Source organism: Mya arenaria, chromosome 12 (assembly GCF_026914265.1).
Source record: "Mya arenaria isolate MELC-2E11 chromosome 12, ASM2691426v1".
In the NCBI taxonomy this organism is placed as follows: domain Eukaryota; kingdom Metazoa; phylum Mollusca; class Bivalvia; order Myida; family Myidae; genus Mya; species Mya arenaria.
The window spans coordinates 38,016,495-38,038,576 of NC_069133.1; the positions used below are offsets into that span (position 1 = coordinate 38,016,495).

Sequence of the window (22,082 nt, forward strand, 5' to 3'; positions counted from 1 at the left end):
TATATAAGATTTTCCTCTTTGGCTACTTTGCCAAATAATTTGCACTAATGATTATTTAAAATGATTGGATCGTGAAAATAATTATCGTTCAATCAATGATAAATCAACAAAGATTGGAATATTTACAGTTTTCATAGACGCACATATTAAATTATCTAACTTTTCCTATATCCCTAGCTTTTCACTTAAAAACTGTACTTAATAGTATTATGTCAATGTATGGTAAGGACTTTTGAGTTTACTTTCATTACTTCTATTGTTAAGGAGGCGCTTTTCTATTTAATACTCTCTGGTTCACAGTTTATACCATACTTATATCTATATTAATATAGATAGTTCGGTATAAACCCCTAGGGAATTAACATGTATATTTGCCGCTAGGACAAATAGTGTTTAACCCCTATTGTTGCTCTCGCAGAAGCCAGCACAAGAATGAATAAATTCCGCTGGTTTGCTGTATTTATACTCACGATATCACGTGACCACATTGGACGGTCCTAACCGGTTGGAATCGTCCATTTTCAACGTTAAGTCTTTTCCGTAGGGGGTTTCGCCTTATATTTTCATATTTTCAGAAAACAACATTATTATAATAAATCGCTGTTCGCATCATGATTATTATTATTCAACCATCTTATTTCAATTTACGATCAAGTTGTATTATTAGCTATTGTTTTTATTGAGAAATTCACTCTCAAAACTAATTTCATACCCCATATTAAAAGTTTAGCATTGAGTGCATAACAAATATATAAGCAATCCAAATACTATTTGTTTATGACTACTTACTATTTCCTTTAGCCTCCTATTCTTCCGAAACGTATTTTGCCAATGAAATAATAACTTTTAAGATGATTGAAATATAGCGGGTTTCCTAACTATTCAAAATGAAAGTGAAAGTGTACAATAGCAAAATCCTACGCCTTACTGTAAAAGCAGCAGACAACAGTTTAACAACGTATCGCTCGGCCCAAATTCGCTACATTACATTAGGATTTTATGAATGCCGGCTTTGTACGTCATTACAAATTTAGATTTACGTCTATTACGTACGTATATTGTAAAATGATGCGACTGGACAAATATACTGTTGAGTGCTTGCCTTCCGGTAAAGTCCCTATAAACTCTTGTTTATGATAAGTAACGTCGGAGGAAAAAAGATTCCCGTTGAGGAAATAGCGGCCCTTTTTAATGTGATTCACGAGCCTTTCGAGCAGGCAATCCTGATCTTTCTTGAATTACTTTTGTAGACATGTTCTTATGTAAGTTTATTCTTTATTTTAAGACGGAATTAAAAACGTATCATGATCATCTGGCCCCAATTTCTCGAAACTTCTTTAAGCTTAACAGGCTTAAGTCGCTTATTTCAATTAGCCAAAATACATACTGAAAATGGATTTTGAAAAACGAAAAATGGTTTATTCTGATATTCATACAGATTTTTTCTACATAATTAAAAAAAAATCTTTAAGAAGTAAATATAACAAATTTTATAGAACAACAAAAATAGTGAGATTAGCTTAATCCTGTAATAAGGGTAAGAAGTTTCGGGAAATTTGGGCCTGGTTGAGTTTGCCAACCCAGTTAACTACTGCTCATGCTATATAAATGCAATCTGTGTTTTGTTATCTAATGGGATTCTGTCACACTCATTGGTTGCCTGAAGGCTCTTGCTCCTATATCAACGACATTATATTCCGCTGCTTTTTATTCTGAAATGCGCTTGTCCCAGTTCTACCCACTATCTGATGAATTATATATGATTAATGCAAACGACATGAAATCGTGCAAACGTCATAATACACCCACTAGTATAAGGCTTTCAAACTGAAATTAAAAAGTGCTATATATTGACGTTTCTCAATTCAGCTACCTGTTCACTTTCAGAAATATTTCCACTGTTTTCTTTCAGGAGAAGCGACAATGGGATTCCCGAACGAGCTGATATCGACAGAACACCAGTTGCGAAAGAGAACAAAACATCTGAAATCATTATGTTTCGCTGAGCTTAACAAAGTTGGAATCCCCTTCAATGAAACGTTTAAACCAAAACATGTGGGGGTGTTTCGCGATGAAAAATATAAGCTCATGTCATTTCTTGTAGCCAAAATTGGTTCAACTTTTTTGAAGCAAATGCACCAGATAGTCCATAATGGGATCGAGACAGCTGATGGTGTATTTAGTTTGTCCAGAGAAAAGGTACACTCCGATATAGCGAACCGGCAAAAACTACTGAACATAAATAACATACAGGATTACACGGTAATGATTTTTTCTAGAAATCCTTATGCAAGGTTATTTTCATTTTATATTGATAAACTTTACATGCCTAATGCATCTCCCGCTGTCATAAAAGAAATTCAAAATTTCCTTCCGGGAAAGAAATGCTCCCTAGATATCACTTTTTCCGACTTTATCAAGGTTGTTATTGGCTTCTCCGGAAATCCACCAATGTATGACCATTTCTGCCCGTCTTCCAACTGGATAACGTATGTACCTCTCATTTGCCATGCCAATGACTTGTACATAATTAAGCAAGAGACATTTTCTAGAGATGTTGACCATGTTCTAAGGTCTATTGATATTGAATCAAAGACATACAACACTATACGTGGTGCTCTCTTCGAGAACAAAGCAGATATTTATCTCCCTGGTCTGATTGAATCCTACTATGAAACTAAAGTTAAACGTCTCCTCAGACAAAATCCATGTGCAAATGCGAAAAATTTGTCAAGAAGACTTTGGTCAGCTCTCCAGATTCAAGGGTACATTCCAAAGCGTTGTGGTTTTCCAATGGAGAAGTTTCAACCTAAAGACTTACTAGAAGACAAGAGCTTCATGTTAAAATTGGTAATGGATACTGTGCGTGAAAACCCGATGACTGAGGACGAGAGACGATCACAGCGGGCTGCTGCGTTGCATAAAGCATTTGACAGCATTGACGAACAGGCAAAACAGAAGCTTGTGAGCATGTACCGAATGGATTTTACTCTATTTGACTATGATACCAACATCCCATAGGATGTGCTAGAAACTGCTTACTGTATCGTAACAAATGTAACATTTAAGAAATATAACACACAACTGAGGAGCTAATGACATTATTAGAACCGGCCAGTTAGCCCCCGAAGGTGTATATAACGCCTCGGTCCATTCACCGTCGGGGACTGACTGGCCGTCCTTATAATGCCGTATGGCCCGAAGTGGTGTGTTATATTTCTTATATTATACAGTACACTTTTTTACCAGTTAATAATTTTAAAGCGGCTTTGATGTGTTTTATTGGACAAATCTAATAATGTTTACTTGCGAATGAAATGTCTTTGTGAAAATTGCAAGCAACACTCACCTGTTTTATGACGTCAGCGGTCCATAATATATGTCGTCGGCAGTCCATATGATATTTTTGGCGTGGACCGGCAAAAACATTATATGGACTGCTGACGTCATAAAAACTGGATTTGTATTAAAATACATTGATATACGGACCGATCAACCTATATACACAAAGAAGGGACACATTTATGTAAGGTTTAATATGTGTACATATAAGGGACAAATTTATGTAAGGTATATAATACTATTGGAAATTAGTGTGTCTATGTGTTATACAAATGTACATGTGTATGACCTCCGATATAAACGGATGTACGTGATTGCTTTTATCGGGTGGGCAGGGTCAATATCAGATCGGGTATTGGCAAGCCAATACCAGATTGGGTGTGGGCGAGCCAATACCAGATCGGGTGTGGGCCAGCCAATACCAGATCGAGTGGGGGAGGGTCAATATAAGATCGGGTATTAGCGGGCCAATACCAGATCGGGTGGGGGAGGGCCAATACCAGATCGGGTCTTAGAGGGCCAATACCAGATCGGGTGGGGGAGGGCCAATACCAGATCGGGTGGGGGAGGGCCAATACCAGAGTAACAAAATGCGTTTTGTTGAGGACTGGGCTACATTCTTTTTAGCAATAAAATATATATCCTTTGCAACATATTTGGGTGTAATAAGAAGTTAATCTAAATTAATAAAATATTGGTTTTTCCTAAGTTAATTGTTAAATTTCCGTTTTTTAATTGCCTGCCTTCCAATCCATTCAGACACATATATTGGTTTTGTACATTGTATTTATTTATGTAAAGTTATGTAATTCATTTAACTGAATACATATGTACAGCTCCAACATAAGAAGGAACTCATATAACCATTAAATTGTTTGCCTTCCAATCCATTCAGACACATTTATTGGTTTTGTACATTTACATTTGTATTTATTTATGTAAAGTTATGCAATCCATTAAACTGAATAAATATGTTTCAGCTCAAAGTACATTCTTCTATGTGGTAGCACGTTATGTTCTTGATAACTCAATCCTCTGAAAGAGTTATACTAGTACAACGAAAGGGAAGATATCGTTTTGAAGAGTTGTATGGCGCGAAACTACGAGCATTTCAAGTGTTTGATGCATTGAATGGTCTGGCTTTAAGTCAACCAAACGTTGACGTTACAAAAGTCAGCTATTATTAAAAAAAAAATATGTTGTCGGTTACACTTCTTTAAAAGCAAAAAGAATATTTCAGAAGATACTGCTTTTTTTAAATAGCAATGAATACTTTTTGGAAATGTAATTATAAGATTGATCGCATTTTTTTTCTTGCGATTTTGCTTCATGAACTTAATAGTGCGAGCGAGCAAATGACCAAGAAGCAAACGCGCTTCAAGGAATTAGCTCGCGTGCCCTACTGTTTCATACAGCATAAACGCAATCAAACCTGAAATAAACGTCACTTAAGAGTTCCGTGTGTCTTTGGGTATATGTTTGTAACAAAGTGATACAAAAATATATACTGTTAATTTAAAAGCCTCTTTGGCAGCGACCAATCGTAGAAGAAATTTGTCGAGACTGATTTGATGAAGTAAAGCTTTGGAGAGGGTGATTGTGAGATGCACATTACAAACAAAAACAGTTCTTACAAATAGGTCATGTTCAGGTTTGTGTTATTATGCCCCCCCCCCCCTTCGAAAAAGAGGGGGTATATTGCTTTTCAAATGTCCGTCGGTTCGTTGGTAGACCAAAGCATGTCCGAGTGATAACTCCACAATTCCTGGACCCATGGTTGTCAAACTTGACATGAAGGTTCGGTCTGACCAGTAAATATCCCCTATTGAATTTAGGGGTCATTTGGTCAGAGGTCAAGGTCAGAGTGACCTTTAACTGGAAAAGATTGCCAAGCTTGTCAGATTTCTTAACAATGCCTGGACATATGGTCATGAAACCTGAAATGGAGGCTAGGCCTGATCAGCAAATACCCCTATTGTTTTAGGTTGGACCTACCAGTAATGACGCCATATTATTTTAGGGTTGCATCGAGTCAAAGGTCATGGTCAAAGTGGCCTTTAACTAGAAAAAGGTTGTCAAAGCTTGTCCGAGTGATAACTCGACAATGCCTGCACACTCAAACTCGACTTGGAGGTTGGACCTACCAGTAATGACGCCTTATCATTTTAGGGTGCATCGAGTCAAAGGTCATGGTCACAGTGATCTTTAACAAGAAAAAGGTTGTTAAAGCTTGTCCGAGTGATAACTCAACAATGTCTGGACACATGGTCATCAAACTTGACATGGAGGCTAGGCCTGACCAGTAGATGACCCCTATTGTTTTGAGGGTCATCGGGTCAAAGATCAAGGTCACAGTGACATCGAATGCTAATAGGTTGTCCGAGAAATAATTCGACAGTGCCTACACCCATGGCCCTTAAACTTGACTTGGAATTTGGGCTTGACCAGTATATGACCCCAGTAATTTAGGGGTCATCAGGTTGAAAATTAATGCAAATCACAGTGACCTTGAACGCAAAAAGCATGTCAGTGCGATAGCTCGACAATGCCTGCACTCATTGCCCTCACACTTTACACTGAGGTTTGGGGTGACCTGTTAATGACCCGTATGGATTTTGAGGTCATAGTGTCAAAGGTAAAGGTCACAACTCATTTTGGTCATTAAAATTTACACCATATTTACTTATTCCCTGCTGCTAAGAGGATACATGTTCATCTGCAAATATCAGTCATCATCTGGACATGATTAAAACTGCGCCTTCTTTCCTCACACTTTGAATGGTCATAATCTTAAAACTACCCCAACGGCATCCAGTGTCAATGCCACTTGTCATTTCAGTCCATGCATATTTCATTCAATTGGCCAAATATTCCTGACAACGGTGCGCTCAAGAGATAAATGTCCAAACGATAGTTTAACTGAACCGCAAGAAACGACGTTATCCAGACACGACGTTACCGCAGAAACTCAGAAACGACTTTACCCAGACACGACGTTACCCCAGAAACGACTTTACCCAGACACGACGTTACCCAGACACGACGTTACCCCAGAAACGACGTTACTCCAGAAACGACGTTACCCAGACACGACGTTACCCTAGAAACGACGTTACCCTAGAAACGACGTAACCCAGACACGACGTTACCCCAGAAACGACGTTACCCAGGCACAACGTTACATAGACACGAAGTTACCCCAGACACGACGTTACCCCAGAAACGACGTTACCCCAGAAACGACGTTACCCCAGAAACGACGTTACCCCAGAAACGACGTTACCCCAGAAACGACGTTAACCAGACACGACGTTACCCAGACACGACGTTACCCCGACACGACGTTACCCAAGAAACGACGTTTCCCCGGAAACGACGTTACCCAGACACGAGGTTACCCAGACACGACGTTACCCCAGAAACGACGTTACTTAGACACGACGTTACCCAGACACGAGGTTACCCAGACACGACGTTACCCCAGAAACGACGTTACTTAGACACGACGTTACCCAGACACGACGTTACCCCGGAAACGACGTTACCCATTCACGACGTTACCCCAGAAACGACGTTACGCCTGTAAATCCTTACGATCTGAAAGAGAAACAGGGTCCAGGGGCCGTATTCAATACTCAATTTTGATTGAACTTAAAATTAAGATTAGAAACTGAGGGTTATAATTGGCCTGTACTTTTAGCTGACCAATAGGCTGATTGGAATCACTGAGGCAGGTCTTAGGATAAGGATAAGATATGTATTGAACACTGGCCCTGCAGTACGTAATCCAACGGCGGTGACGCTTATTTTCTTCATATTTTGCGTTGATTTGTGTACATCTAAATGTTTAAAGGTACTATAACGTGTTATTGGTAAAAACATTAAAAAGTCAAGTGTGTGAAAGTTGATACATATACCTTTAACAATGATGGTAATTTTTCAAAAGAGCGCAGTCATTCATAAACATTCGAAAATGTGGCGAAAATACTCATTTTACTGTTAACGTTTATGATTCATTGGAGCATGCCATGATTTTGGGCCTGAAATATACAAGACGATGACAAAGTCTTAAGTTAATATACCAATATGAAAAAAAATGTTTCGCAAGCCGAATCACTGTCAGCGTTTCCCTTTTTCAACGTTTAATAATTGTTTACTATCAAGTTTGGGATCATGGATTTATAGCCAGGCAGTGGATATTTTTTCATGAAATGTAACGACGCCTTTGAATTTTAATGAACAATTTCTGGTGACCAACAGTGTTTCATTATAAATTAAAAAAAAAACTATTTTTTTTTTTTTTTTGCTTTCTCAAAAGAACTTATTATACATTCGTAATTGAGTTTGTTTTTCTTATGATACGTTCCGGAAGAGGGACGGGATAATGATTTTTTTTATAAAATGCAAATACATCTATAAAAAAATTTTTTGACTTCACCTAGGATTGTAACCTGCTAACAGCCGCAGTGTACACGATATACGGTGTTATACATGCCCATTATTTAAACAATTTCATACAGATACAGATTACTTACAGCAATGAGTTTAGTTTCAAAATGTGTTGGAGTTTCAACCACCCTGATACTCGTAGTGATGGTGATTTCCATATGTAGTAATATTTTGTAAAGTCAGTCTGCCCAGAGGAAGAATCTCGAAAGCCAAGGTATGTTCAATTTCAATAAAAGCACTGATTTAAAGTGATATAATTATTTGGATTGTTTTGGCACATACACACACACACACACACTCACACATACACATGTACGTGAAATTAATGGCTTAGTGGCATGAAGATAGCGGCCTAGCGGCGTGAAGTTGGTGGCCTAGTGGCCTAAGATTTTCTCTTAATTTTAATGCAATTGTGCATGCGTTTTCTTGGAAAACAATGATAAATCGATGTTTTTATTCACACATTAACATAATTATCACTCTGAAGCGATTATTTACATTTCTTCTAGCGGCGTGAAGTTAGAGGCCTAGCGGCCTAACATTGTTTCCTATTTCACAGCATGTGTACATGATTTTCCTTATAAAACAATGTTAATAATTTGCTTTATTAATTAGAGATTAATATATGGCCGCGCGGGGCCAATGAGTGATAATAGCCCCGGCATGTTGATAATGGCCCGAGGGCTTTAGCCCGAGGGCCATTATCGATATGCCGGGGCTATTATCACTCATTGGCTCCGCGCGGCCATATATTGAACTGTTTAATACACATGTTTTGACTCAAGTATTCAATAGTCTGTCGATATGCCGATACTGGAAAAGCAAATTGAAATAAAATACATGTAGCACACATTTATTTCACAGGAAGTGAAGATAAAAGAACATTTTTCAACCCCAAAACATGTGAAATAAAAACAATATAATAATAACAGTGGATGAATGGAATAAGACATGTATGCAGAATAACTTTGTTCACTCATTCCAGTGCCTACAACTTAAGGAGGCAGTACAAGTTATGCATGCATACTGTATGGTTCCTAATTTCTCAAATTAATGCTGATAGGCCCATTAAAGGTGCAGCCATTAAACAGTGACTGAGGGTCCTTCATAAATTTTTGCAGGGTCAGTGTTCCACCTGGGCTTTGTTTAATGGGAAGGTCTAAAACTTGTTCAGCTTCATCATGTGTTGGTTTTCTTACAGGAATCTCTTCATATGTTTGGATGGAGGATAGCGCTTGCTCAATTTCCTGGGATGCTGCTACAAGTTCCTGATTGTCATCATCATCAAATTCCTCCATGCTAGTAATTGGTTCTGGTTCTGGATTTGTCACTGGTTCTTTTCTCTTACATATGTGAAGAATATTGGACATGTTTTGCTGCTTTTCTATATTGTTTGTATGGTAATGATTTAGAGACATCAGATTTTTGTGACCAGTCAGCTGTGCCACCTCAGTGGGGAAACAACCGGCATCCAGCAAATTTGAAATGCATGTTTTTCTTGCAGAGTGATTAACATGCATAGCCTGAAATCCAGCCTGCTCACTCATGGTTTTGGCCAGTTGTCCCAATTTATTTTTTCCCAGGTTTTGGTTGATGAACCAGAGATCATTTGATTCTGTTCCCTTTCCAAAATTTGGATTCAGGGCTACATAAAACCTTGTTTCTGGGGCGGACATCTGAGGTGGTCTCTTTTCATTGTAAAGCTGATACAACCTTACAGGGCAGTTTGGGTCTCCTGCAAATAATTATAAAACACATTCAGAGTACTCAATCACATATTTATTTCTTTTTTACAAAATCAACATTTGAATTCTTATTTTAAATGGATTTTAGTTTAAAAAGTTTTGCTAATAACTGCAATAAATGAACATCATCTGTTAACAATAGAAAAAATAACCTTTTTGTAACAATGCTATTTTTACTTGGTTACCTGGCTGTTCAAAGAGCTTAGGTACATATTGCCTGTGGTCACCAGCAACACCGTTTCTTGTTTTTGTCGCCCTCTCCGTGAAGGCCAAGTAACACACACCATCGGAGGTCTGGCTTAATTCCAAGTCCCCCCACAACATGGTCAAGTGCTCCTGTCTTCCTCGCAATCCAAGGTGCATGGTGTTGTTAAGCCAAATGGTATTTGTGAGGGAAATTGGAGAGGCTGTAATTAATTCGAAATTTATACTATTTGAAACAATTACATAGTTAAAATGTGCTTGATTATTATGTCGTATAATGTTCTCTACTGTTTAACAATGTACTGCACTGTAAACTCACTCTAAATGCATATAGATTTCTTTTTTCTACCTTAATATAGTAATGAATGTTTATAAAATATATATTAGGTTAAAGAAATATAAAATAACAGACATAAAATCCATGAATTTCGTCATACAATAATAATTACCCATTATTCATTATTACCACGCAATACATATTATAAAGGTAGGCTATTTTGAATACCGGGGACCGGCTTATATCGTTCTCTTTATGCTTTAGTTGTCTCCCTTGTCTTTGTTGCTTAGTGATATGTAAACAATCAATTAACTGCCAAACTTACCGGCTCCATGAAGTTCCTTTTCGTAGAGTTGTTGAATCTCTGAGGAAGTGAAGGGATCGGCTCTCTGTTTTTGTTGCCAAGTCCCTTTTCTTTCAAGTCCACGCATTTCGCTTTTAGCGTGTCCCGTGTGAGTTTGAACTCTTTTCCGCCCATGACATCGCCTTCGTACTCTGTTGATTATGATTAAAATAATCAAAGTCTGTGCATAAAATTATAGGCAACTATAAAATATATAACTATTAAGGTGTTTATATATTAACTTTAGTTGTTTTAGATAATAATAACAAACAGAAATACGCCTACCATTCTCGGACAGGTGTCTCTTTACACTTGACAAGATGCCACGCAGGGTAGATGGCTCGAAGTTGGTTGCAGCGGGGCCATTCGCCTCTGCCGAAAGCTTGTTCTTCTTGACACTGAGCAGGAATCTGGATAAAAGAATATCTAGCTCCTTTTGTGGAATGTCTTTGATCTGGCGGGTCTCGCCGTCATCATTCAGCCAATCGTTCGCCTTTTTCATGTCACTCCTTGTTTTTGTTACCGTAGCCTTGTTTTTCTTTGCTTCAATGAATTGCCGGGCTTGTGCCTCAGTGAAATGTTCATTTTTTTCGATGGCAGAATCCAGTTGAAGTAGCCTGTTGGCTAAATTTTCGAGCGTACGTTCACCCATGTCTACTCCGTCAGCCATCTTCAACAACGTGAAATTGCGTCACGTTGCACGTGCGGACAATCGCAGGGTCATTATCGGTCACGTGACTGATAATAGCCCCGGGGCTATTATCAATTTTGATGATTATGGTCCCGCCGCGCCGATAATGACTATTCTGACAACGTTAAAATGTTACTATATATAGTAACATGTGTATTAAGCACAAATTATCACTCTGAAGCGATTATCTTTTTTTTCTTCAAAAATGTCGATCAAGCACTTCAGCCGTATAGCGGCGTGAAGTTACGGGCCTGGCGAGCTAGCGGCCTGAAATTCGTTTCTATTTCAAAGCATGTATATATGCTTTTTCTTCTAAATAATTATAAATTAATTGTTTGTATGCACAAATTATCAATCTGAAGCGATTTTTCTAAAAAAAGTCGATCAATCAGTCAGCTATTTCAAAGCATGTAAACATTCGTGTGTTTCTATAACAATGATATGTTTACTGTATGTATGCACACATTATATATTTTAAGCAAAAACGTCGATCAAGCAATTCAGCCGCTAGCGGCGCACACACGCACCCCCCATCCCCATCCACATATCCACACCCAGCCACACCCCAACACACACACGCACACACACACGCACCCATGAACACCCCCCCCCCCACACACAAAAACACACACACGCACCCACGCACACCCCCACCCCCACAAGCATGCAAGTGATATTACATAAGGATTTTATTAATGCCGGCTTTGCACGTCATTACAAATTTAGATTTACGTCTATAACGTACGTATATTGTAAAATGATGCGACTGGACAAATATACTGTTGAGTACTTGCCTTCCGGTTAAGTCCCTGTAAACTCTTGTTTATGATAAGTAACGTCGGAGGAAAAAAGATTCCCGTTGAGGAAATAGCGGCCCTTTTTCTATGTGTATTCAATCCTGATCTTTCTTGAAATACTTTTGTAGACAAGTTCTTATGTACGTTTATTCTTTATTTTAAGACGGTATTAAAAACGTATCATGATTACCTGGTTGAGTTTGCCAACCCAGTTAACTACTGCTCATGCTATATAAATGCAATCTGTGTGTTGCTATCTTGTGGGATTATGTAACACTCATGGGGTGACAGAAGGGCCTTTCTTCTATATAAACGACATTATATTGCGCTGCTTTTTATTCTGAAATGCGATTGTCCCAGTTCTTTCCACCATCTGATGAACTATATATGTTCAAATTAAACGACATGAAATCGTGCAAACGTCATAATATAACCACCAGTATTAGGCTTCCAAACGGAAATTAAACATTACTATGTATTGACGTTTCTCAAGTCATCTACCCGTTCACTTTCAGAAGAATTTCCACTGTTTTCTTTCAGGAGAAGCACGAATGGGTTTTCCGAACGATCTGATTTCGACAGAACACCAGTTGCGAAAGAGAACAAAACATCTGAAATCATTATGTTTCGCCGAACTTAACAAAGTTGGAATCCCCTTCAATGAAACGTTTGAACCAATACATGTGGGGGTGTTTCGCGATGAAAAATATAAGCTCATGTCATTTCTCGTAGCCAAAATTGGTTCAACGTTTTTGAAGCAAATGCACCAGATAGTTCATAATGGGAGCCAGGTAGCTGATAGTGTATTTGGCTTGTCCAGAGAAAGCGTACACATCAATATTTCGAACCAGCCAAAACTACTTAACATAAATAACATACAGGATTACACGGTGATGATATTTTCTAGAAATCCTTATGCAAGGTTATTTTCATTTTATATTGATAAAATTTACATGCCTAATGCATATCACGTTTTCATAGAAGAAATACAAAATTTCTATCCGGGAAAGAAATGCTTTCTAGATACAACATTTTCCGACTTTATCAAGTTTGTTATTGGCTTCTCTGGAAATCCACCACTGTACGACCATTTCTGCCCGTCTTCCAACTGGATAACGTATGTACCTCTCATTTGCCATGCCAATGACTTGTACATAATTAAGCAAGAGACATTTTCCAGAGATGTTGACCATGTTCTAAGGTCTATTGACATTGAATCAAAGACATACAACACTATACGTGGTGCTCTCTTCGATAACAAAGCAGATATCTATCTCCCTGGCCTGATTGAATCCTTCTATGAAACTACACTAAAACGTCTCGTCAGACAATATCCATGTGTAAATGCGGAAAAATTGCCATTAAGACTTTGGTCAGCTCTCCAGATCCAAGGGTACATTCCAAAGCGATGTGGCTTTCCAATGGATAAGTTTAATCCAAAAAGCTTATTAGGAGATAAGAACTTCATGTTAAAATTGGTAATGGCTACTGTGCGTGAAAACCCGATGTCTGAGGACGAGAGACGATCACAGCGGACTGCTGCGTTGCATGAAGCATTTGACAGCATTGACGAACAGGCAAAAGAGAAGCTTGTAAACATGTACCGGATGGATTTTACACTATTTGACTATGACACGAACATCCCATAGAATGTGCTAGAAACTGCTTACTGCATCGTAACAAATGTAAAATTAAAGAAATATAACACACAACTGAGGGCCATATGACATAATAAGGACCGGCCAGTCAGCCAACGAAGGTGTATATGGACCGAGGCGTTAGCCCATATCCTTTCAAATTTCGGGGGCTGACTGGCAAGTCCATATAATGCCATATGACCCTTATATTATATTCTTTATATTATATCGAACATTTTATTTTATCATTCAATATTTTGAAAGCGCTTTTGATGTAAATTATTGAACAAGATAATTAATGTTTTCTTGCGACAATTGGTCGCCGTTGTGAGAATCGCAAGTCGTTCTCAACAGTTTTATGACGTCAGCGGTCCAAATTATATGACGTCAGCGGTCCAATATTTTTTGCCGAGGTCCAGACTGGCCAAAATATGATATGGACCGCTGACGTCATAAAACTGGATATTTGATAAAAACACAATGTTATACAGACCGATCGACCTTATATGTACATATAGAACATATAAGGGACAAATTTATGTAAGGTATACTATTGAAAATTAGTGTGTTATACATATGTACATGTGTATGGCCTTAGATATGAACACGTACTTGCTTTTACATGTATTTCAATTTTTAAGCATATTTTTGATTTGATGATCATTTTTTTCGAATTACAATTATAATTTGTAGTCACGGTTCTCAAATTATTGAGAGGATCAAATTTGAAAAATATGGCTAACTTTATACTATGCTGGTCATAAAAGCGTTTTAATTTGAAGATTATTATAATGTTAAGACATTACCAAAATGTATCAAAAGTATGAAGTGGACCGGAATACAACTTCTTATGACACTTGAAAAACATTTGACTCAACTATTTAATACTTCAAACCGTTTGACAACATTATGAATGTACTTTCAACAGGAGGTTTTTATTTACAAAATCACCATTCCACTCCTTACTTTATTACGGAAATCTTTTACACAGTCAGCAGTATGAACGTATATCAATCGTCCTGTGTTTTAACAAAAACAACAAGAACAAAAACAATAACATCAACATCATCAACAACAACAACAACATTACAAAACCTTGTTCTGTAGCTTTCACTGTTTTATTGATTCAATGTATAATAATGCTATAGCTTTGGTTAAATGCTTTTCAACTACTCAGGGGATTCTACACTACCAAAATGGGTGGACGGGGCCAAAACCAGATCGGGTGGGGCAGGCCAATATCAGATCGGGTGGGGGCGAGCCAATACAAGACTGGGTGCGGGCGAGCCAATACAAGATCGGGTGGGGACATTACCAGATCGGGTGGGGGCGGGCCAATACCAGAGGGCCAATACCAGATCGGGTGGGGCGGACAATTCGATAACATAAATATCTTTGTGTGTCCAAATGTTACAGACTATTCGATCAAAAATGTGTCGTGGTTTCGTGTTTCGTGTTGACATAGTTTTAGATAAGAGGTTTAAGAAATTTTTTTAATAAAATTGTGACAATATCGACTAAATATCACTTACTGGTTTCAAAACAAAGCATTTTTATTGGAACCAATCACCGCGAAACCATTTCATATTGTTGATTGGATATTGCCAAAAGGTTGGCACCAGAAACCAGTTTTAATGTTTTTGCCCTTTTTCGTTCAAATGCAAAGCCTTTTTGGTTCAAAATTCTGATCGAACGATCTCATTTAAATTTTAAAGCTTTCCGAACACACCCTCATGTGCAGGGAAACACATGAAATGGTCTTGCTTTTTATTGAAACTTAAAAGAAAACTTGACTTTGATTAAGGTTTTTTTATTTTAGTGCCATCAAACCTGCTTAAGGACTGTGAAAATTCAGATATGAAAGTTGAGCCAAATTCATCTGGCTGGATTCATTTTGTGATTCACAAACGACATTATTTTTAATGCAAAAAATTTAATTAACGATGCATACAGCGTGAAGTCGACTGGTAGAATGACAATGTAACAATTTAATTACATCTATATCATAAAATCTTCGTGCAAGACTGACCAATCAATACCTTACTGTAAAAAAAAACGCCTAGTGAATATGAATATGAATATTTCGTTCCTATATAATAATATATAATAAAGTTATATGTTTGAAGGTGCACTAAAGGTGCGTGAAAACTGTTTTCTGGTGACATTTGAAGCGAGAAATAATTAATTAGCGTTCTAAATATAACCATAAGACAAGATTTCCATGATGCTACTGACGACAGTCTTCAACAAGGGAGGTAATTACAATGTGATTACCATTAAAAAGGAGTTCCATACGGGCACCAAACGTTGACGTTACAACAATCAGCTATTATTCAATACAAACGTATTTTGTCGGTTACACTTCTTTAAGAGCAAATACTCAATTGCAGAAGATACTGCTGATTTTTAATATCAATGGATATGCTTGTATTGATCGCATTTTTTGTTGCGTGTATGCTTTATGAACGCAGTAGTGCAAGCGAGAAATGACCAAGAAGCACAAGCGCGCTTCATGTAATTTGCTCGCGTACCCTACTGCGTTTATACAGCATAAGTACAAAAAAATGATTAATCCTGAAATAAACGTCGCTAAAGTGCTCCGTGTGTCTTTGGGTATATGTATGTAACAAAGCGTGTATCAATGATACAGACATATATGAGAATTATATGTTAGCTTCTACATGGACATATACAAAACTATAAATTATAAATTTATGTGTAAACTTGATTTTATTAATATATACCATGGAGATGGCTAGCCGACGAGAATAGATATAAACTTCATGCAAATGAAGCTTTTAACCACCAGGTCAGTTATGTTTATAAATTAACATGCGTGATTGAACAAAGTAGGCAAGCGAGTATAACTTTGAAGCTGAATAGTTTGTTAAAGTTCACGGTTCAACAAATGGCAGTGATGGACAGCTACTGAACTGATTTTATCCAATCTAGGTTCATATTATAATATCTAAGGCCAGAGTGTTTTCTTTCGTTTTACGGGAGCGTCGCAACTAAAAATAAGAAAGCCAAAAATAAACTTCGAACTCGTAACTTGTTTTCGCCTCGTCTCACACTAGTACTTAATACTACAAATATGTGGTATTTAACCAAACTTTTTTCCCACAGCAGCGTATATTTAACGCACGGACTGTTTTCTTAAGATAAATTATGTCCGGAGTATGGTGTTATTGGAGATTTTGTTATCCATGCTTGTTAAACAACCAAGGTATGAAGGACAATTCAATTGCGGGTAGAATTTAACCACCCTTAAAGTGAATTCGAAAAAGAATGGAAATAATGCTTAAATGTTATTGTGTGTGTCAAATCAATCCTCTGTTTTCAATTGATAGATTCGAGTCTTTGAACAAAATTTGCCTTAGCATATCGTCAAAACTTTCATTCGCAACAAATAACAGCATGTCGTTTTCTGTATGTCATCATATTATGTATCTTTTCAAATGGGATATACTCATTAAAGTATTGCCAAAATCAAAAAGCAAGGGCAATAGAAGGCATGACTAGAAAGTTTGGTGAATTTTGACATATTAAAAAGGAACAGAAACAACAATGTTTTAATAATAATATTTGCAGTGTTTTTTACAGATCATATAGCTTAACAATATGGCTCACTGGTAACAGCAACAAAGCTGAATGAATTTACAGTCGTCATGAAAACTGCCCGACAATACTCCAACAAGACTTCAGTAACAGTAACAAAATTGAATGATTTTACAGTCATCATGAAAACTGCCCGACAATACTACAACAAGTAACAGCAACAAAGCTGAATGTTTTTACAGTCCCCATGATAGCTGCCCGACAATACTCCAACAGGACTTTAGTAACAGCAACATAGCTGAATGATTTTACAGTCCCCATGATAGCTGCCCGACAATACTCCAACAGTACTTTAGTAACAGCAACAAAGCTGAATGATTTTACAGTCCCCATGATAGCTGCCCGACAATACTCCAACAGGACTTTAGTAACAGCAACATAGCTGAATGACTTTACAGTCGTCACGAAAACTGCCCGACAATACTCCAACAGGACTTTAGTAACAGCAACAAAGCTGAATGATTTTACAGTCCTCATGAAAACTTCCCGACAATACTACAACACGACTTAAGAAACAGCAACAAAGCTGAATGGTTTTACAGTCCTCATGATAACTGTCCAACAATACTCCAACAAGACTTAAGTAACAGCAACAGAGCAGAATGATTTTACAGTCGTCACGAAAACTGCCCGACAATACTACAACACGACTTTTGTAACAGCAACAAAGCTGAATGATTTAACAGTCGTCACGAAAACTGCCCGACAATACTACAACACGACTTAAGTAACAGCAACAAAGCTGAATGATTTTACAGTCGTCATGAAGACTTCACGACAATACTCCAACACGACTTAAGTAACAGCAACAAAGCTGAATGGTTTTACAGTCCTCATGATAACTGTCCAACAATACTCCAACAGGACTTAAGTAACAGCAACAAAGCTGAATGATTTTACAGTCCTCATGATAACTGTCCAACAATACTCCAACAAGACTTAAGTAACAGCAACAAAGCTGAATGATTTTACAGTCCTCATGATAACTGTCCAACAATACTCCAACAAGACTTAAGTAACAGCAACAGAGCTGAATGATTTTACAGTCCTCATGATAACTGCCCGACAATACTCCAACAGGACTTAAGTAACAGCAACAAAGCTGAATGATTTTACAGTCCTCATGATAACTGTCCAACAATACTCCAACAAGACTTAAGTAACAGCAACAAAGCTGAATGGTTTTACAGTCCTCATGATAACTGTCCAACAATACTCCAACAAGACTTAAGTAACAGCAACAAAGCTGAATGATTTTACAGTCCTCATGATAACTGTCCAACAATACTCCAACAAGACTTAAGTAACAGCAACAAAGCTGAATGATTTTACAGTCCTCATGATAACTGTCCAACAATACTCCAACAAGACTTAAGTAACAGCAACAGAGCTGAATGATTTTACGGTCCTCATGATAACTGTCCAACAATACTCCAACAAGACTTAAGTAACAGCAACAAAGCTGAATGATTTTACAGTCGTCACGAAAACTGTCCATCAATACTCCAACAAGACTTAAGTAACAGCAACAAAGCTGAATGATTTTACAGTCCTCACGATAACTGTCCAACAATACTACAACACGACTTTAGTAACAGCAACAAAGCTGAATGATTTTACAGTCCTCATGATAACTGTCCAACAATACTCCAACAAGACTTAAGTAACAGCAACAAAGCTGAATGATTTTACAGTCCTCATGATAACTGTCCAACAATACTCCAACAAGACTTAAGTAACAGCAACAAAGCTGAATGGTTTTACAGTCCTCATGATAACTGTCCAACAATACTCCAACAAGACTTAAGTAACAGCAACAAAGCTGAATGGTTTTACAGTCCTCATGATAACTGTCCAACAATACTCCAACAAGACTTAAGTAACAGCAACAAAGCTGAATGATTTTACAGTACTCATGATAACTGTCCAACAATACTCCAACAAGACTTAAGTAACAGCAACAAAGCTGAATGGTTTTACAGTACTCATGATAACTGTCCAACAATACTCCAACAGGACTTAAGTAACAGCAACAAAGCTGAATGGTTTTACAGTCCTCATGATAACTGTCCAACAATACTCCAACAGGACTTAAGTAACAGCAACAAAGCTGAATGGTTTTACAGTCCTCATGATAACTGTCCAACAATACTCCAACAAGACTTAAGTAACAGCAACAAAGCTGAATGATTTTACAGTCCTCATGATAACTGTCCAACAATACTCCAACAAGACTTAAGTAACAGCAACAAAGCTGAATGGTTTTACAGTACTCATGATAACTGTCCAACAATACTCCAACAGGACTCAAGTAACAGCAACAAAGCTGAATGGTTTTACAGTCCTCATGATAACTGTCCAACAATACTCCAACAAGACTTAAGTAACAGCAACAAAGCTGAATGATTTTATAGTCCTCATGATAACTGCCCGACAAAACAAGACTTAAGTAACAGCAACAGAGCTGAATGATTTTACAGTATTCATGAAAACTGCCCGACAATACTCCAACAGGACTTAAGTAACAGCAACAAAGCTGAATGATTTTACAGTTGTCATGAAAACTGCCCGACAATACTCCAACAGGACTTAAGTAACAGCACTAGAGCTGAATGATTTTACAGTCGTCATAAGAACTCCCCGACAATACAACATCAGTATATGTACTTTATACAAGACGTGTGTGGCCTCTTCTATAATCACTGAAAATCCCTCGTGCTATTGCGTTAGGTTGTATTTTCTAATGCAAATGAGCTCGGTAAAAATTGTCACAAAAGGTGATTGCTATTTTTACAGGATGTTTGAACATATTGAGTAAATAACCGAACCCTAACGTACACTTTACAGTCATTGGACCAAGGTCAATGTCACAGGGAGTTAAAATGTCAACATTTCGACACTGATATTTCATATATAGTAGAGATGCCATGTTGCTTAAGTTGTCACTTGATCAATGGTCATTATCACGTTGGGTCATAAACATGTTATTCTTTAACATCGATCATCTTGTTATCTGATTGATGGTTCTCTACGCATATATGATCATTTCTGTTTTAATGACAATAGAATTGCTATAGTTTGTCCATTTGTCTGTCGCAGTTCATGTCCGGTCAATCTTTTTATGATCCATGGACCGATTTAAAAAAAAACAACTTACCATATGAAGACAACATGTGGCGTTCAAGAACCAGGACCATGGCTCAACGGAAGGGCCACAATGCACTTTGGGATATTTTTCTTTATGACCGTGTATCGATGGTGCCGTTTGTGTCGACTCATCATTTTTAAGATGATAGCCGGATGTTAATTCCCTACTAGGTAATTGTCACTTCATCCAGGCTACACGCATATTTCATTTTTCAGCCTCACCGACTGACGGCCCTGGTCAACGTTCAAAGCAACATGATTGTGGGTCAAACCCAAACAAGTCCTTAACCCTTTGAAGGATTCTTAAACTTTGTTCAAATACTCAAAGAATGAAGACGAAATGCAAAACAATATTCCAGGCGCTTTAGTTCAACATCGAAATCACCACTTAAGGTCAATTGAACAAAACTTGTTAATTCATAAGTTTGGTCAAAGTTTACCTTTTTATTACTTTATCCAATAAAAATAATTTTGTTTTGCAATTTCGGCAAAAGGTAAGCTATGAACAACTTAGCCAATGTTAAGATGCACTTTTACTCCCAAGATAAGATTTACCACAATTAATAATATTGCTTTAATATTCCAAAAAGGATGAATAAATGTCGAACACAATGGGCCTTATGAAAGATACAGAGTTTTATTTGAAAGAAATGACCATAAACATTGTGATTCTACCTTATGAGACTATAGTAGACATCAGTCAATCTTTCTTTATTCACCAATCATTTAATATTTTTGTGCTTCTTGCTATTAAATGCACGGTTATAATCTTGTTATCGGTAATAAATATTTTCCATAAATGCATTATTTAGTAAGTAGTTAAAGGTTTATCAGTCAAAATTGATGTTTGTTATACATGTGTATGTATTGATTTTGAATAAGAGTGTCACTTTAATTATACACTGGGCTGCAGGTTCCTAGCAATCACACGACGTTGAGACGACGTTGGATTATGATCACATCGTCGCTTACCATAAATATTTTTCGGATTAACGTCGAAGCTCGACGATGATTGGACTAATAATATATGCCATGTTGTTCGTGTCCAGAAAAACGAATCCGACTCGAGGGCACCTGCGTTGCCATGTAAAGAGGCGTGCCGAGTAACCAGCTTCGCAGCGTAACTTAGCTCGAATTTTTCCATCCGGACCGGAAACACACACTTTTATTTCTTTCAAGCATACCTTCGATTACTTTTTTGTGTGCGAAAACTTTAACATAAAAAAACGCATGTTTGTACATTTCACCAAAAAGAGCGCGCGATGAAGTTTACTGACGTCATGCTACGCAGTAACTTGCTTTCATTGCATAAATCAAGTTCCTTCAGTATAACATACTTTATGGTTTTTTTGGACCTATATGTTTTATGCATCTATCGAAAAACGTTGTATCGTCTCTCCTGCTGTTGCGACTTTCACAGCGTTTAAAAGATACAACACGTTTTTAACAGTGATACGATCAAATTTAATTCAACTCTTTATAAATTTGATATAATCAAATGACACTATTTAAGTAAGTTCTTAAGTATTAATGCAACATTTATACCAATTTTACCCTTAAATACTTATGCAAAACTCATGGAAAAAATATATAAGTCAATCAAATCTGTATTTCCTCCGATATAGAAATATGAAATATATTTAAAGGCTATAATGTGCTCTAAGACTGAATAATATAAAAACAAAAAACACATATTCTGAACATATTCAACATATTCATAGTTACAAACATGTACATTATAGGCAATAAAATTTAGAATTTGTATTATATTTATCTCATAATATGCCAACATTATGATTTGAACTAATAGCAATTCTAATTGTGTATAAAGT

General features: G+C 37.2%; 3 protein-coding genes across 3 annotated transcripts; 2 read left to right on the forward strand and 1 right to left on the reverse strand.

Moving 5' to 3' along the window:
- The first annotated feature begins 1,957 nt into the window (after positions 1-1,957).
- On the forward strand, positions 1,958-13,717 carry LOC128212294 (uncharacterized). The gene is made up of 2 exons (XM_052917672.1): positions 1,958-2,262; positions 12,389-13,717. The coding sequence occupies exon 2, from the start codon at positions 12,400-12,402 to the stop codon at positions 13,495-13,497; it is 1,098 nt and encodes a 365-aa protein (XP_052773632.1). The 5' UTR covers positions 1,958-2,262; positions 12,389-12,399; the 3' UTR covers positions 13,498-13,717.
- Positions 2,326-3,021, forward strand: LOC128210659 (uncharacterized). The gene has a single exon (XM_052915011.1). The coding sequence runs from the start codon at positions 2,326-2,328 to the stop codon at positions 3,019-3,021; it is 696 nt and encodes a 231-aa protein (XP_052770971.1).
- LOC128210660 (uncharacterized) lies at positions 8,829-11,030 on the reverse strand. Its single transcript, XM_052915012.1, has 4 exons — positions 10,646-11,030; positions 10,339-10,512; positions 9,722-9,943; positions 8,829-9,526 (listed from the first exon to the last, which is right to left on the reverse strand). Exons 1-4 carry the CDS (start codon positions 11,028-11,030, stop codon positions 8,829-8,831), a joined length of 1,479 nt encoding a protein of 492 aa, XP_052770972.1.
- Positions 13,718-22,082: the final 8,365 nt, after the last annotated feature.

Coding starts and splice junctions, on each gene's coding strand:
- LOC128210660 (XM_052915012.1), bottom strand. CDS start 11,030: ATGGCTGACGGAGTAGACATGGGTGAACGTACGCTCGAAAATTTAGCC. Junction 10,513..10,645: donor GAGACACCTGTCCGAGAATG/GTAGGCGTATTT, acceptor CATAATCAACAG/AGTACGAAGGCGATGTCATG. Junction 9,527..9,721: donor TAAGCTCTTTGAACAGCCAG/GTAACCAAGTAA, acceptor AATTATTTGCAG/GAGACCCAAACTGCCCTGTA.
- LOC128210659 (XM_052915011.1), top strand. CDS start 2,326: ATGCCTAATGCATCTCCCGCTGTCATAAAAGAAATTCAAAATTTCCTT.
- LOC128212294 (XM_052917672.1), top strand. CDS start 12,400: ATGGGTTTTCCGAACGATCTGATTTCGACAGAACACCAGTTGCGAAAG.